The 18,420-nt window shown below is 42.3% G+C and overlaps 1 protein-coding gene across 4 annotated transcripts in view; it reads left to right on the top strand.

The window, feature by feature from the left end:
* The window catches only part of FGF12 (fibroblast growth factor 12), a 561,888-nt gene that overhangs the window by 280,541 nt on the left and 262,927 nt on the right, over positions 1 to 18,420 (top strand). Inside the window, exon 1 of one of the 4 annotated variants that reach the window (XM_058730849.1) lies at positions 15,213 to 15,963. The exons of the other annotated variants lie outside the window; for them this stretch is intronic. Coding sequence (XP_058586832.1) covers positions 15,765 to 15,963 — 199 coding nt within the window. The 5' untranslated portion in view covers positions 15,213 to 15,764. Of the gene's footprint in view, positions 1 to 15,212; positions 15,964 to 18,420 lie in introns of those variants that run through there. 4 annotated transcript variants of the gene reach the window in all.

Here is an 18,420-nt window from a genome sequence, read left to right as displayed (position 1 = left end):
GATGATACTTGTAGAATTACGAAGAGTACCATAAGTCTTTTATCCTATGCAGTAAACCAGTAAGAGAATTCCTATGGTGCTAAGGAATCCTGTTTTGTTTGAAAAATAGAACTTGGATGAAGAGGATGAGAGGAAGTGGGTGGTAAGACCACAGAGAAGAAAATTCCTACATTATATGCTAATTGGGGGCTAATGGGGGAAACTGTTAGCACTCCTTATTGAAGATTTTATAAATCTTTTGATCTTACCCAACAGGTAAGTTTAAATAGGGGGAGGGTCTGGAAAGTTCCAAAGAAGGAAATAAAGAATTTCAAAGTAAGATCACAAGTGGAGCGCAAATGCCTTCATTAATTGTGAATATAACCGTGGCCCACACCCTCAGCAGCCCAATCTCTGCATATGCCTATGTAAATCAGGCATATGATAATAATAATAAATAACTGAGTAGTTGTGAGGATTGAGTGGGAAGTATGATATACATATCTCTTTTTATTTGCTTGTCTTTTTAAAAAGAAACCTAAAATCTGTTCTTCAGGTGAAAAATTAAATCTTCTACTGGGGAGACCATTGATCTTAGAATCGGGAAGCCTGAACTGGATTTCAGGCTAAGCCTTCAGTAGCTATGTGACCTAAGCTATGCTACGTCTTTCTCAGTCTTCAATTTCATAATCTTTCAAATGAGGTCATTGGTCTGGATGATTCTTAGGGTCCCTTCCATTCCAGTTCTTATGTTCAGTGATTGTATATAAATCTTTGTAATGAAAGTCTACTATTTTCATGTTCCAAATGGTCTTAAGGGACAAAAGGTTAAGCTGTTTGCCCGGGCTCTCTCAGTAAGCTAACAGCAGTTACGAATTAAAATGCAAACCCCCAGAATTTAGTGACTTGATAACTGCGTTAAGTTGCTTTTTTAGATACATACTTATATAGTGGCTCCCTAAGACTGAATACTCTGAAAAGAAAATCAGAGGTCGGTATTTTATGGATACTGCCAGTAGAATTCTTTTAAGTCTTACACTATTTTACTGGCTCTAGAAGAATTGGTTAGCAAAGCCATACACACTTTAATTACACAGATTATGCAACAGGGGGCTCTCCAACAAAGAAGAAAATTAGCAAGACACACATTTAGGCCTGATTCTGCTCCGAAAGCAGAGTCAGTCTTGCTCACAATTTTCAAGGCAGTAGAAGTGAGATGCTGTGCTATTATAGGGCTCAGCTAGGAGTATAAACTGAGGGGGGATGTCAGTATTGAGGATTACTTTCTGATTGCAGGACAGCAGTGTGATATTGGATGGTTAGTGCTCTGCCCACAAAGGCAGCCATACCACAAATCATGGTAAGGCATTCTGAGCAAGCTCAGACCTGCCAGCATCCTCTGTGGTGAATTTTTGGACTGAGCAATAACGGAAGGATAGAGAGAGAAAGCTTTGCTCCATGGATGAGAGCTCCACGTGAGAGCTAGAAAGGGTAAATAGAACCAACGTGGTCGAGTGGAGAGGACATCCCTTTGGAAGGCAACAGATTTAAGTAAGCCCTGCTTTTTTCACTAATAGCTATCACCTTGACTACTTGAATTTACTCATCTTTCAATGTTTTCTGTAATCTAGAATAATAATCATATCTATCACACTTATCCCACAGGATAATTGTGAGGATTGAATGCTTGAAAAACACTTAAATCGTAAGATGGGATATGACTTTTTCTCAAGCAGATCGCTCAGTTCATACATATCTTTAGCTATTTAGAAGAAGAAAGCATGGGCCTGTTTCCAACCTTTCCTACTTGAGAGCATTTTTCATATCACGCTTGCCTGCCCTGCCAAGTACCTCTTTCCTTTTCCTATGGGACAATAAAGAACAGCCACAACCAGCACCATCACCAGTAAGTCACCCCTTCCTTCTCCCTCACCACCGCCAGCACCACATATCTGGGAGGGGACCGATCTGTTAGTAAGAGGCTGGATCCAGACTTTCTGTGTTCAAATCCTGGCCATTCTCTTTACTGGTGGTATAACCTTAGCTGAGTTGCTTAACTTTTTTTGTTCCTCTGTTTCCTTGTTGATAATAGTAATACCCATATCGTGGGGTTGTTATGAAATTAAGTAATTGATCCATATAAAATGCTCAGACTTAGCACTCAAAAAGTATTTGCTTTCATTATCATTGCCTTTATCCAGAGTTATAGAGAGGTGCTTTGTGGTAAAAGATAACTGGTCAGGTTTAGTTCTTCTGGAGACTGAGCATGGTTGAGGGATGAAGGATAGCCAATCACTCTTTTTATTTTAGTTAACCACCCTGAAGTTACTTAGGAAGATAAAGGGAATATCCTAGTTTGCTTCTTATGACTAATATGATGTGGTGAGCATTATAATTAGAGCCACAGAATTTTAGAGAGAGAAGGGAACTCAATAATCAGCTTGTTAATCTCATTCTAAGAATGGGAAAATAGGTACATAGAGAGGAGGAATAATTTGTTCAAGGTTCCATATTGAGTAAACAGCATGAGAATGAGATTTCAGGTCAGACTAGGAGTAAGCCTATTAGAACATACTGCTTCTGTTGACTCTCATCACTGTAGAATTCTCTTTCTTTTTTTTTTCTGAATGATTGCAAATGTGCTTATTAAAAGCCATCTAAAATTTCTGGATCTATATAGACATGGCATACAAGGAAGAAAAAAAAACAACCTATGAAGTCCAACTGTGATGAAAATAGCTTTATTTTGTTTTGTGCCATCCTCACAAGTAACAGAACACTTCATCATTTCTCATTATTCCTCCACTTCCACCCACTCAGAGACAGAGGGACCAAGTTTGAACACAAATTGGGAGAATTTGGCAGCTTCAGAGAGTATCATTGGATTGGGGTCATTTATTATCATGACAGTCTTTGCTACAGGTACTAGTATACTTTTCTTTTCAAGTAAGTGGCCACATTAAAAATACCTGGTACTTTAGATTATATACTATTTTTCTTGTTGCTTAGAATCCCTAAAATTAAATGTCACTCCTGGTTCCAGGACCCTTCCAAAAGTAATCTTCCATTAGAAGATTCAAAACATGATGATCATCTGCTATTCTTTTTAAAATTTCTCATCTTAAGATGAGTACACTGATATACAGAGGTTAAACGACCTTTCTGTGGTCACATAATTCTCTTCTCAAAAACGTCACCTAGCAGGACTCATGCTTACTCCCAAATTTTGAAGATAATACTGTGTGTGCAGTAAGTTAAAAATTGCCAAATCAGGCAACAAGATGGCTGCCTTTCAAAATCCCTAATGTCATATATATGACAACTGTCGATCCACCATCTACAATCTCTCCATCTTCCTTCTTGTGTTTTGGAACATTGAATTGAGAAATCATTTTGTAAGAATTTTTCTCAGTTTACACTAAGTTTTCTCAAATTAGTTTTGAGTTTTCCAGAGTTGTGATTCTCCTTTTTCTTTCTAAAAAATGAAATCAAAGATACTATATTAAAAGCTGTGAATGTGTACATAGATTTAAATATGTCTTTCTTTCCACCATAAATTGAATCTTCAGATTTTTCTATGATTACTGATAGTAGAAATGGTAGATCTTGTAGCAGACAATGGCAACGGAGGCCAGTGTAACTATTTGCTTTCCATATTCTTCATTATGAGCCTAACAGTTTACCCACAAAAGACCTTCTGTGCAGGGAACCTTACTAGAGTTCCTAATACTATTCTTTGCCTCCTAATCATTTCCCTTTGGCTCTCTGTTCACCTTTAAGCTATTAGCTTTTGGTTCCTTTAAAGTCTCTTGACTCACATGGGATCTTTCCTACACAGGAATCCAGAAGGACCGGTGACCATCCTCTACAGAAGCCACTATCATTTTGACTAACACTCTAGGGGCTTTGACACTAACCTTTCCTGGGAAGCTTTCCTCACCTGCATTTTAATAGCCTCATGTTTTCTTTTCCTCACTGTAGAACAGTATACCTCATTGGAACATGATTATTTAACCTCTCAAGTGTTCATTAAGAAGCACCCCCCTTTATCGGCTATGTCCTATTAACATCATATAAAAGAAATGTTAGCCCTATGCTTTCTTCATATGGCTATCTTGATATTCTTTCCCTGTCTCCTTGGATCTTACATTGTTCCTTTCTCCATTCTACCATCATTTTTTTTTTTCACTAGCAATCAGTGTTACCATTCATTCATCCTTACCTTTTCACTTTCTTAAAAGAAAGATTTGCCAAGTTTTGCCTTGGATGCAGCCTGTAGTGGTTTTGGTTCATTCTCTGCCCCAGTAATACCAACTGTAACCATTTTATAGAAAGTGCATCTCAGCTCTTGAGCCCTCCTTCTGTGGTATTGCTCTTGACCTGAATGCCTCTGATGATGGGAAGCTCACGTCCCCATTTTGTGAAGCCATCTGTTTCAGGGCTGGTCTGCACTTTTTTATATACAACTGCTTAACTGAATCCAAGTTTGCCTCTGGATGCACAGGATACCTCTTTCTTTTTTTCCAAGAACTCTTTTAGATGCTTGAAGATAGACATCATTTTCCTCATCGTTTCTTTCCCTGGCTCTCGTTATTAAACTAGTGCCTCAAATGAGGCCATGAACATCAGGAAACAAATAGTCTGGATGCTTCTGACTTAGATTCTGAGTGGCCTTATTTCATGGGTTATCTTAACTTTTTTAACACTTCAAGAATATAAATGGTTTCCTTATTAATTCATAGTGTGGATTCATCATCTAAAAACAGTCATGAAGGGAGCCTTGGATTTGGAGTCAGCTAAACTCGATTTCGATTCTTGACTGGACCCATACTTCAGACAATTATTTAACCTTTTTGACCTTTAGTGTTCTCATCATACATGTGGATAATAATGTTGACCTTACAAGATTACCATGAGGATTAAGTAATATAACCTGTATTGAGCCCAGCACTGTGCCTGGTGCATTACAGATGCCTGATAAATTTTAGTTTCCCTTCTCTTTCCTATACTGTTCTTCCTTTCCTTCAAATATTTTTAATCTATACCTTGAACATAGTTTTCATTTGATATTTTTGGAGGGTTCAAACTAAAAGGCATAAGATTTGCCTGAAATTAATAAGGACTCTGTAAGGAAAACCTAATGATTGCTTGACTAAATGAAAAGACTTTACCAAAGGCCAGTGTATAATAGAGGAAATCACAACATGAAGAGTAATTTGCAACTAACATCCAGATAACTTGATATGATTCACTCTCTGGAGCCCACAGCTCCAGACCAGTATTTAGGAGCCCCTATGAGATTGTATTCCTGTATGGCCTGATTCTATTTGGTAGGACATCTCTTCTTTTGAGAGTCAGAACAACCTTAAGCCTGGATGGATTTCTCAAAATCCAGGGACAGGAGAAAAAGGCATACCTTCTTCCTGGAGCTTTAAATGCAACTTCTTAGGCTCAGGGTTTTGTTTGTTTCTTTGTTTGTTGTTTTTTAATCTGATACCTGAAACTATGACTTTCTACTAACTTTGGAGAGTAACCCTTCCCCTCAGGAGAATGGTGTGAGTTTCCCCTAGGATTTTATCAAGATAACATCATCAGAAAACAGTAGTTCAATGTCTGTCCTATATATACAAAGGGTATAAGGGAAATATATTTCCAGAATAAGACCATGCGTTTTCTACCATAGTTATCAGACATTTGTTTCTTTTTATTATTATTATTATTATTATAGTTACTACTTAAATGATGCTATCAGAGACTCAAGACAATATCACTATTAATAAAAGTATCCCTCAGGTTTTCTCTAAGGTAAAATTTGAGACTATTTTTATTTATCCTGAACATTTATTATTTTCAAGTTAAAATTAAATCAGCACGCAATTCAGAGTATCTCCTCTAGTCAAAATACTAGCTCTTTACAAGAACAGAAAATGTAAATCATGATTCCCTCTCCCAAATTCTTTTCCTATTTTTTTTAAAAAATGTTTATTTATTTTCAGAGAGAGGAAAGGAGAAAGAGCAGGTGTGCAAGCATGCACAAATGCAGTGAGGGGCAGAGAGAGGGGGAGAGAGAGAATCCCAAGCAGGCTCTGCACTGAGCCCAGAGCCTGGTGCAGGGCTAGACAGCATGAGCCTGTGAGATTGTGACCTGAGCCAAGATCATGACCTGAACGAAGATCAAGAGTCGGGCGCTTAACCAACTGGGCTACCCAGGTGCACCCCAAATTCTGTTTCTAATCTATATAGAATATACTTGGAATATTTTTGAATAATGAAGTCCAGTTATTTTAGCATGAAGTCAACATTCAGTCCCTGACTTTTGTCCTCAGCAAATGATAAATGCATCCAGTTACTTGTCTTTTAAAGGCCAGTTATGGCTATTTCCTTGTCTCTTTTTAGAGATGAGAGAAAGAACTGTCAAAATGAGAAAGGAATCTGTTTTCCTTTATTGCATTCTTAGCATATTCAATTAACCAGAGACAACATTCTAACTTACTTTTAAAGAAGTCTCTTTTCTTATGGTTTCTAGCTGATTGCAATATTTATAAATTATCTAGAATAGGTAATGACTGCTAATGACCTCATGAGATCTCTGCTATCTAACACTAGAATTTGAATACAAGTATCTTGTCCAAAACATTACAAAAATATTGCTCCTTCTTGTTTTAAATACTGTTTAAAAAATCCTTAGACAATAATCTTATCCTTTTCTATGTAGCTTAATACTGAAATGAATATTTACATCTATCTATCTATCTATCTATCTATCTATCTATCATCTATCTATACTGGCTTACATTTCATGGACACACAGTCATGTATACCAGTGGCCCCTTGATTTTATGTTGCATATGCTGGAGCAGTGTGAAAAATTAGGCACAGGGGATAGTTTTATGTGAAAAATATTTTTAAGTGAATGACTAAGAATTTTACTAAATTCTTTCATTTACTACTCTGGAATTCTTGAACATTTTCTTGTTTGCCTTCCCAGTATTCTGAAAGGAAGCTTGCTAAATATTTTTTAATTTTTCGAGCAATTTTTCTTATCCTAAAATGTGAATTTAGAAAAGTTTGATGAAAGATGCTGTATTTTCATCCATCCTTCCATCTACTCATTGACTCATCCATTTAGTCACTCATTTATTCATTTGCTCATTCATATTTTTCTTAGTTTTAAAACTTAGTGCTATTTTTTCAACATATCGTTTTAACTAATCTAGGTCCTATTTAGTAGTCATATTATAGGCAAATAAACTTAGGTTTAGGCAGGCTAAGTAACTTCATGCAAAGACAAATTATTTACTCTAAATTACATACTCTTTCTACTTTACATTTTATTTTTAGAGAATTCTAAAAACTTAGGACAGGAAATGACCTTACTGGTCACCTTGTCCAAACTCTCATTTGATCCCCTGACAGTTTTCCCTAACCACTGTGTATATTTCAGTTATTTCCAATAAAATCGTACTCAATATCAAACACCCATGAGCACAGGACCAGTGGGATGTTTCACTAATCATTATTTCAGAGCACCCAGGGCTAAGTGCATACAGTGGACAAAAATATGAATTTGTTACAATTTTCATAATGCAGTTTGAGTGTCAGTCATGTGCTGAGTGCTATATGTGACTGCTACTTCAACAAGATCCATTCCTTGAAATTTTTGAATCTAAAATTAGAAATGAGAGCAACTAGGATGGTCCATGAAGACAGCCGCTCAGTAAAGATGGCTGGCTGACAGCATGGATATTAAGATTATCAAGGCATTTTAAGATCATTTTGGTCATATTCTGAGAGTTTAAAAGTTGACTACTTATTTTACCTGATGTCTATGGTCTCTTTTTTCTTTCTTGTTATATTCCTTCTTTTCTGTGAGTGAGTGAGTGAGTGTGTGTGTGTGTGTGTGTGTGTGTGTGTGAAAGAGACAGAGAGAAAGGGAGAGAGAGAGAGAGAGACAAAATGAGACAAAATGAGACCAAATGAGACACAATGAGAGAAGGAGAACAGAACGAAAACTATAGACCTAATTATGGGGGATGGGAGTGCTCAGCATAGGAATCTAGGTACCATGTTCCCTCTTAGGCTATCAAATTTTAATAGATGGACTGAATTTAGGCAGATAACTGTAAACGGTATTGATAAAGAAAAATGATCAACTTGGAAATGTGGAAGCTACCCCTGAGTTAGCTGAGTTTGTTGCTTGAGATAAGAATAAATGTTTTATTTTTTACTTAAGATGGATAGATGGATGATTAATTACTTCATTGATGAATTTATCCCAGAATTTATTGAGCATCTGCCATACACTAAATACTCTTTTAAGCAGTGGAGATAGGAAACTAAGCAAAACAATCTCCCTCTCCTTATGGGTTTTATATTCTAATGGGATCTTCTAGCTACATTTCTTTCTAGAAGGAAGAGGTATCACTGGATCAGTGACAGTGGAAATTAAGAAGGGGCTAAAACAATGATGAGTCAATGGAAGCAGGCTTTCTAACATCCTCAATCCAGCTAGGAAGGAAAATAACCAAGTGCCAACCATGAGGTTCAAGCCAAACTAATGAATACTTTTTAGGAATAAGAATGGAAGGAAAGTAAATTTATCCTCTCATAAATTTCTCCAATTCCTATTTTTATTTAGTTTTCCTGTAGTTTCTTATGAAGCTCAACTTGAATTACTGAGCAAAGGAGGAGGTCACACTCTCAGACTGAAGGGTATCCTTTCATGGCCAAGGGAGGGAACATCACCGCCACCACCCCCCCCCCCCCCCGCCTTAGCTCCCCAGGCCAGAGAGAAATACAAGCTGTGGAAAGAGAAGATTTGGGACACTTGAGTCCTTTCCCTTCCAATATTGAATGATCTCTTGAAGGTCATTTATGAGATGTGAAACCCTGCTAGTGAGTACTAGAGATTGATGGATGAAAGGACATTTAACATTCCCATTTTTTTTCTGTGATCTTAGTTAGGACATGAGAGACACTGAGATCAGAAGGCCTAGATTAAACTCCTAGATCTTCACTCATCTGTTGCGTGACCTTGGGGGAATTTCATCACTTATTTGAGTCTTAGTTTGTCTGTAAAACTGGGTTATTATTATCACCTTAACTCTTTGCTGAAAGTTATTGGGAGTCTCACTGAGATAATACATGGGAAGATGATTTCTAAACAGTAAATGAGTATCAAAATGCAAAGGATATTCACATTCTTGTTTTGTTAATTTTATTACATGATTATAATTATGCATGGTATCATGTTTTTATTGACATCCAGTACAACACAGAGGATAAAAGGGAAGCTCTGGAAATAAATTTCATGGGTTGCATTTGAACTTTACCAGATCTTAACTGGGTGACCTTGATTAAGCAACCGAACCTCTTTATGCCCCAGATTCTTCGTTTATAAAATGAGGATAAAGACAGAACCTACCTCATAGAGTTGTTATAAGGATCCAATGTGTCAATATTTGCAGTGCACTTAGAACTGTGCAGGGTGCTTAGCATTCGTTCATATTAGTTGTATCTTATATTTCTTATCAAAACAGACATTCTTCAAAACACTGACAGTTTCTCTACTTGGGCAATAAGGATACCACTCTTACTCTATATCATAGAGAACAGTTAAATCGATTGTCTTTCATATTTTGAGAAATGACCAAAACCAGACAAACATATAACATGTAGAAATTCGATTGAACTATTGAATAAAGAACCACAAATAAATTTGATGTGTACAGGAATTCGCACGTTCTTAGAAAATAATTGTTTATATTGCAACCTATCTTTACCAACATCTGACAGAGAAAAGCAAAAGGAAATGGAAGTACAGCTACCTCATGGGATAAAATTCATGGAGAAATTCTTCTGCCCGTCAAGCTTGCTGTGTCAGAGCCCAGTGAGCTCATATTCACCAAGCTTTGAGTCAGGGGCCTGATCTCAGAGCAGAATGATGTATGAGCAGAGTTACATTCCTTTGTGTTCCTAACAGACAAGGACATTGACAATATTCCACTAATGAAAATTTTGTTTGTCATTACAATGTCAAGGTTAATCATTCATTTCAAGTAGATCCAGCCTTTGTTAAATACATTATGTTCAGGAGTGAATGATGATGTGTATGAATCACAAGGTATCTTTTTCTGTTTTGGGAAGTATGGGTTTTAGGGCAGGGACTTGATTTAAATGGATATTTTAATGACAGCATGCTCATTCTAATACTTTACATTATTATCACATCCTTGAGCCTTGTGGCGGCCCACTTAGATAGATATTGCTAGTGTCATGGTCACTGACCTGTTTTGCAGATGTGGTTGAGAGAGATTGAATAACTTGGCTAGTAGTATCCAGCTAATAGGTGATTAAGAGTCAAATATGATCATGATCCCATGTATTGTAAGCTTGTTGAGGACAGGGAGAATGTAGAGGGGTACAGGGTTCCCCTTGGTAACTGAAACAGAGCCTTGATGATACTCTGTGCTCAGACAAGTTTTCAAGTGAATGACTACGATAGTCCTAACAGTTTGATATGGGAATTAGAAGGCTTGGCCTGTGAATAAGAGAAAGCCTTCTTAACGTTCTGTGTTTTTTTTCCTTTTAAAACATGGAGATGATTAAGACTGTCCATGTTTTATTTGATTGAGTGGAGATCAGAAGTATAAATACAACTCTATAATTATTCTTTCCATTTATATTGGCAACTTTCTCCAAAGTAATTAAAACTTCTTCCACCTATGATGTCTTCAGAATTGTAAAGGGAAATTCTCCAGTTGTTCAAAGAAAGATAGCATAATATCAAGGTATTGATATCTCTGAGATATTGCCCTCTAAAAAATCTGATTGTTTTGCCTAAATCATCAGTAGACTGATTAAATCTCATTCCTGCCACCCAAATACTTCCTTCCATGGAGGAAGATTTCTGACATTTCGTGGCCCAGCTAGGAAAGTTATGAATTTCTAGATATCAAAAAACTAACTTAAGTATTGCTTCTGGGCTAAACCGCTGTATACCTTGGTCCTAGATATCTTCTCAAAGGTCCCCATACTTATGTCTTCCTCTCATTGGGGAAATGGAGTAAATAAAGTGAACAATGTTCGGGATGACTTACAGGGCTAAGCAGCTAAAAAAGCACTTTGACAACAGCTGCAGAACTGCAAGAAGAAAAGTAGAGTCTTTGTTGTTTAATGGACTCGAAAACACCATATTCTTTTAATAGAGATCTAAGACAGGAATAGTGTCACTCTCAGAGAGCTCACATGTGTTGTTTTTATTTTGTTCCTTAAATGCCTGACTTGATGCTGGCATGTCAGGACAAAGAGGAGAACTTCAAACAAGTGTTGTCTGCTTTTTCATCTCTTGCCAATCACCCTCTTCTATCCTGTACTACTACATTGTTTACCTTCTGCATCAAAGCATCTTAATTTCTCATAAACTTACAGAAAAAAAAAACCCAACACTACTCAATGATTAGAGAACACACATCCTCATCCCTGGCTTTTGGGTGGGGGAGGGTAGCACAGGACTGCAATCCTAGAGAAAGTACTAGATTTGGAGAGGTTTTTTTTTAATTTTTAATATTTATTTATTTTTGAGAGACAGACAGAGAGCAAGAGCAGGGGAGGGGTAGAGGTGGGGGGGGGGGGACACAGAATCTGAAGCAGGCTCCAGGCTCTGAGCTGTCAGCACAGAGCCTCACATGGGGCTTGAACCCACAAGCCATGAGATCATGACCTGAGCTGAAGTCCGACACTCAACCAACTGAGCCACCCAGGCACCCATAGATTTGGAGAGTCTGGAGTTATTTCTTCCTTCTAGTATTACCTATACTGTGTGTGTGTGTGTGTGTGTGTGTGTGTGTGAATAAAACTCTCAAACTTTGGCACATGAAAAATTTGTTAAAAACTCAATTCCTGGCCTCTACTCAGAGATTTCTGCTTCATGTTCTGAGAAACCATCAGGGATCTGCATTTGAAAAAAGCATCTCAAAAGGATATCATGCATTTTCTTAAAAAAAAATAAACAGTCATCATCTCTTTCACTCATTTGGCATTTTCCAGTTTTCAAAATGCTTGCGCACACATATTCAGTTCTGTGAGGTAGATGGGAATGATTATTCCCATTTTGAGGATAAGAAACTCCAAGTTTAGCTATGATTTCTTCAGGGCCTCACTACACACCCCTCTCTTTCCCATCTCCCTATAGTCCTCACCTAAGCTGACCTTTTCCTTTTTGGGTGCTGAGCTGCAGAAAACAAGGAGCCCCCAAACAGCCAATACTATCCGTGCCTGCCTTCTTCCAGAATGAGACAAATCTTCTGGTGGCCAAGGAAGGAAAATGATTTTATCTGTGAATTGTGAACATTTCCTTAATGGTGTTACCAATGATTTTAAGAATTCCACTAATCCTATCCAGTTTTGAAAAATGTATTGAGTTCACTTTTGGAGAATAGGTGTGTGTGTGTGTGTGTGTGTGTGTGTGTGTGTGTGTGTGTGTTTCTCCTGTCTTGTTTTGTATTGTTAGAATCCCAAGTTCACTGTCCTTATTCGTATTGAACTGCCACAGGGGATTGTGTTCTGTATTGACAACTGGGATTCCCGCCTCTCAGGGGGCCTTGTCTATTTGATCCTCTTCCTAGCTGTCTTCCCCATAAACTCCTCTGCCTGTGTTCTTCCCAGCAGCAGCATGGAATATCCAGACCCCCAGACACAGCAGGGTTGTTTGATACAGTGCTCAGTCCTAAATAGTCTTACAGGCCTCAATGCTTCTCATTGCCTAAGTGAATTTCTGCTAGGTTTGCACCCACATCTAGAGAGTTCTTGGGACCTGTCCTCTGGAACATTTTCAGTAGCTTCCAGGGCCTGCCTGTTCCTTGTCCTCTGTTAGGATGTTTTGAAGATGCACTTGTTTCTGTTGGAAATCTTCTGGCACTCCCCTTGGTGCTTAGTGGGCAGACTGAAGGGGAAGGATTGGATTAGGGATATTTGAAGATGAGTTGAAGAGAGATTGTAAGTAAAACTAATAGCCACCTCCAGACCTTAGCAAGAGTGGAAGGTGATTACTCCCTCACGTTTCCAAAATCTTTCATGCTGTTATTTCATCTTGGGTGACAAGAGCGTCTCTGCTGAGTTTTCCCTAACATCTATCTGTCCTCACAAGCATCCTGGAGACCTGACTGCTCTCCAAAGCTGGTTTTTGACTGCCCTTGTCCACAGTTGCCCTCTCACCCCTCCTGTATTCTCTTCTCTGTGCTTGCTGCTCACTTGATCCAACCTCATTTTTAAAGGATGGAACCTGCTTTGCAGCTTTCTGGATAGAACCAAGAAAACTGGGTTTCAAGGATGTAGAAGCACTTTATTCCAAAATGAGCTGAAGGTGGGGCCCAACATGAGGGCCCAAAAGGCCATTGTTACTTTGTCTGGTGTCCACTGCCCTCCCTCCTAAACAGAGAATTCTATGTGTTCCAGCTTATGGAAGAGAGGGTGTACTGCTTTCTCTCAGTTCCTCCTCCCCTAACCCCTTGTTTGTGTACTCAGGGTCCTTTAACGGGCCGGTGGTTGTGTTTTCTCTTGGGGGAGGGATGGGACAGAACAGACCGGAGCTGCAGTTCCTTCACTCTGCCTCTGAGAATTTCTCATCCAAACCTCAATCACGTAGGATTGCGTAGAGAGGAGAAAAGGGGAGAGACAGAAGACAGAGAAGGGGGAGAGGGGTGACGGGAGGGAGGAAGGAGAAGAGTCTGGGAGCAGAGGGCGCCTGGGAGGGGAGGAGGACCCGCGCGCGCCGCGCTTCCCCGCGCTCCGGGAGCCCGGCCCCCGCCCGGCCCCACCGGGGCGTTCGCGAGCCCTCGGGCGGGTGGGCGAGCAGTGCAGGAGGTACTCCGGCAGCAGCCAGTTCTTCGTCCCACCCTCCGTCTCCGCGGCCGTGTCCCCGCCTGGAGTTTTCCTGCGGAGCTAGCGCTCCAGCAGAGCGAACCGGCTGGGCGGCGGCAGCGGCGGCGCCCGGGAGTCAGTGAGGCTCGGCGCGCCCCAAGCCTCAGCCCATGAATGGGACTCCGCCCTGAGCGCCCCCTCTGGGGCCTGGGTAGGCGGCGGCGCGGCGGCTGGGGGCGCCCCGCTAGCCCGCGGCTCTGAGCGGCCACCCGCGCAGCAAGTTGGGCGAGTTGGCGGCAGCCCGCACCTGCTCCCTGGCCCCGGCCCCAGAGTCTGCGTCCGGCCCCGGGTGCGCGCTCGACCGCCTCCCGCCGTCGCCCCGGACGGCCTAGGGGCCCCGCCTGTGCTCCCGGCGCCAGACCATGGTGGGCAGCTCCGGCCGGGAGCCGCAGCCGCTTCGAGCCGACGTCGCCCGCAGCCAGCCCCCGCCCCGCCCGAGCCGACGCGCTGGGGTTCGCAGCGCGCCGGTCACTTCCTTCCTCGGCCGGGATGGGCTGCGCGGGAGCGAGTGATCGGCCTCGCGTCCGGCGGGTAATCCCCATCTGATCTGCTGCCTACGAGCTGCGGACGGCCGGGCCGCGCGAGCCTGGGGGGCCCGGGCACCGCGGCGATGACCTGATCCCGAGCCCGCCAGGGCGCCCCCTCCTTCCCTCTTCCCTCGCTCCCTCTGAGCCTGTGCAGAGACCGGCTCGGTGCGGCGGCCCCGGGCGGACCATGGCGGGGAGCTCCAGTTAAGGCGTGTGGGCGCCGAGCTGGAGAGGACACCTTCGGCATCGCTGCCTTTTGAGGGGGCTTATTTAAACTACTGAGTCATTCCAGATTTAGGATTCCCTAAATAATCACCAACTGTGCCCGTCTTGTGCCAGAAAGCGAGCAGAAAGAGAAAGAGCGCCCGCTCTTGGGACCCCGCGCATCCCGGCGCTCGCCTCTCGCGGGTTTCTCCCCGAGGGGTGCCTGGCCCTCGAGGATCTCCCTCCCTCCGTCCCTCCCTCTATCCCCGTCCCTCCTTCCCTCCCCCTCCCTCGCCTCCCGCTCTCTTCGCAGCGCTGCTGGCGGGGAGTCGCGCGCGCCGCAGCTGGAAACAGCTGCCCCCGCCCCGCGCCCCTACCCCGACTCCGGCTCACGGCTCCCACTTCGCGCCTCTCGGAATTCCAGAACTCCGGCGGCCGGCCCCTGGAGAACCGCAGCCGGGCGCGATGCATTCCGTAGACCTCACCCAGCCGGGACGGACCTCCTAATCTCCAGAACTGCGGGCCGCAGGGAGTTAAATTGCTGCCTTCCTCTCCTTCTCTCTGGCGGTTGGTGGCTTGTTTTCTAAAGGAACGTTTTATTCACTTTTTAGTATTTTCTACCGGGGGCACGCTACCCGCTTCGGTCCAGACTCTGCTTTGTAAACGGGTTTTATATGTATGTATGTGTAGATATACTTTGGACACCTTACAACGCTTGCGCCTCTCCAACGGGGGCACGGCTTGTTGTTTTGGACATCCTTCTTCCCCTTCCATTTGGTACTCTGAACGCAGTGTGACCAAACTCCCCACGGCCCCTCGGACGCGGATCGCCTTGGGGTGCAAGTTTGGGGTGCAAGAGTCTAGTTAACTGGAAGGCCTGGGACCGCCCCGCCCCCGCTGCCAGCGGTTGGGGAAGTTTACATCTGGATTCTCACACATTTTGTCGCCACTGCCCAGACTCTGACTAACCTTGTGGGCGTCGGGTTTTCGGTACTGCAGCCTCCTCAAATATTAGCACTGCCTCCCCGCGCCTGCCCTGTCCCTCCAGGCCGCCGAGGTCCTGCCCTCGCCCCGGTGGAGCGCGATCTCGAGGGCGCAGTGGAGCCCGGGGCCTGGGGCCCACGCTGAGCAGCTATGGCTGCGGCGATAGCCAGCTCCTTGATCCGGCAGAAGCGACAGGCGAGGGAGTCCAACAGCGACCGGGTGTCGGCCTCCAAGCGCCGCTCCAGCCCCAGCAAAGACGGGCGCTCCCTGTGCGAAAGGCACGTCCTCGGGGTATTCAGCAAAGTGCGCTTCTGCAGCGGCCGCAAGAGGCCCGTGAGGCGGAGACCAGGTCAGTAGAAGCCCAAGCAGTGGGCTCCCCAGAGCTGACACCCTACTCCTCTCTTTGCAGAGCACCTGGGGGCACCCACGGAAGGGAACCAGGATCTTCCTGTGCCATTCTGGCCCCCCTGCTCCCCTAATTTCCAGACGTCCCTCTTTCAATCACCCTCTATCAGTTAATAGCTTCTTGTCCCATATTCAGGAAAACACTTTATATCTTGAAGAAACCACGGTTTGACTAGGAGGAAAGCTATATGTGTGGATGCTCCTGGTCCCATATAGCCTGTCGAATTCTTGAGGGCAGCGACCATCTCATTCATTCATATTCCTCTCTCTCTCTCTCTCTCTCTCTCATCCATCCATGAATCCAGTGCTGACACTGCCTGCTGAGGACCTACATATAAATAAACCTTCTTCTCTATATCTCCCATAACATTTAGCATAGTTCTGGACACAGACACTTAGACACCAGATGAACTTAAATTTATTCTTTTTCTAACTCTTCCTCCAGCAACACATGATATTGCATCTTTCAGACATTCCAATCAGTTCTCACCTCCCCACTTTCCCATATGCCCTTTCACTTCCTTTTACACAGACCTTTTTCTTATTCTCTTCCTCCGGCTACTCTCCTAGTTTCCCAGGGTTCTACTCATTAACTTTCCTGCCCTATTGTGCCCACCCTTTGTACACTCACAATTTCTTTTGGGACATTAAGGAAATAACATAGTATCTGCAGTTTGGCCTAAGGTAGTGTGAAGAAAACTTTAGACTTATCAGAGACTTTCTTATTAAGGCCTTTCTGAAGTTGATTCAGAGTTTAGTTTGTCCCTAAACTCAAATGGTTGGTCTTTGATGGATCTTTATTATCAAAGGGAAATTGGATACCTTGATTTTCCAGGTGCTTACTCCCAGCTTAAACCAGGCCAGTTTGAGACAACAAATGCAGAATTGCCCAGATCTGTGCTTCCACCAGACTTTGTGGATCCTCAGGGTATGGCCCGCTCTGTCATTTGCAATCTGCAGATACTCTCCCCTTATTGTGGACAACTGAAAAAAATTGTGGTCTAGAACGAAAGCTTGCTCTGTGATCAGTTGACTGGTTTAGGGTAGCATCTTTGCAACTCTGACGGTGATGTTTTCCTGGGTTCCAGAAATGAAACCCATGGGCTAGGGTCACGGGGGTGAGGAAGACATTTGGAAAGTCTGGACAGTGAGGCTCAGAATTAGTTTGGAAATTCAGGATTCAGTCTTGTGAAGAAGCCATCTCGTTTTCATTTCTCCCATGGATTTGCATGGCATGATTCACTCCACAGTGGACTCCTTTTCTTATTCTGTGATATTGATAAAATAGTAAATTTCAGGAGTAAACAAAACGATTGTGATCCTAAGGCGAGCACTACTAAAATCTCTGTTGTTTTACATACAATTAATATAGACTGTGAATGTCATAAACTGAAGATTTATATGAAAACAGAGTTCTATATTTATAGAGTATATAATTCATATTAGGGGAAAACAAAATCATTTGTATTGTGCAATGATCATTTGGGGGTTGTCTTCTCTGAGGGCTAATGTGGTCTACAAGGAAATTCAAGTCTCTGAATTCAATGTGACTCTTACAGTTCAGTCTTTGAAGTACATTCTCGTACTCTAGTTGGGATAAATGAATGATGCTTGTGAATAGATCCTACTCAGCCTCCTCAGTTCTAAACGAGTTAGTAAAAATGATAGGTGGATGATATTTGTGAATGGATAAGCTATACTCACCTGATCCTTGTGGAAGTTGATTTGGAGATGAACAATTTGCATGGCTGAATTTTTACGTGGGGGAAATTGCTTCCTGTGGCCCTTTCCTTGGCATCTCATTAGAAAATAGAATTTGAGGGAATTGCTGAGTTTATTGTTTTCTTCAGTGTTTATTTAATCCGCTTCTCTTTCTCATTTACTTAGTGTATGTCTTGGCAGAGAGGATCCTGGCTGGTGACTTCCTTTAGCTAAAGTCTCACAGTAATAATCTGGCAGAGAGATGACAGGCCCAGTTAAGACATGCCCAGTGCAAGGCCCACATGCATGTATCTGTACACCATGGACTTCAGTTTGGTCTGCAGTTTAGCTTAGAAGAATGGAGTGTGGGGTGTGGAAAAAGATTTGGAAAGATGATAGTGTGCTATTATCGTTACTAACAAAGCCAAATAATTAGTCTGTTGATTTGCTGTCAGCAACCATGATTCACATAGCATGGGATGAGCCTATTTATAGAGAGATAGCACCTTCCACATCTCAATTCCAGGGAGATTCTTTTACTGGATTAGGAGGGAGTTGCTAAACACCAAGAAGAAAAGCTATTTGAGGGAATATGTTTTATAAGCATTTGATGTTACCTTCACTTAATATTTGAGTTTTATTCTTCAAATCACTTGCCCTTCTAAGTCATATCCTTATGAAACTATAAACTGAGGCACAA

Source organism: Neofelis nebulosa, chromosome 5 (assembly GCF_028018385.1).
Source record: "Neofelis nebulosa isolate mNeoNeb1 chromosome 5, mNeoNeb1.pri, whole genome shotgun sequence".
Lineage (NCBI taxonomy): Eukaryota > Metazoa > Chordata > Mammalia > Carnivora > Felidae > Neofelis > Neofelis nebulosa.
Note: the sequence above shows the minus strand (reverse complement) of the source record. Positions and strands in the feature narration are given on the sequence as shown.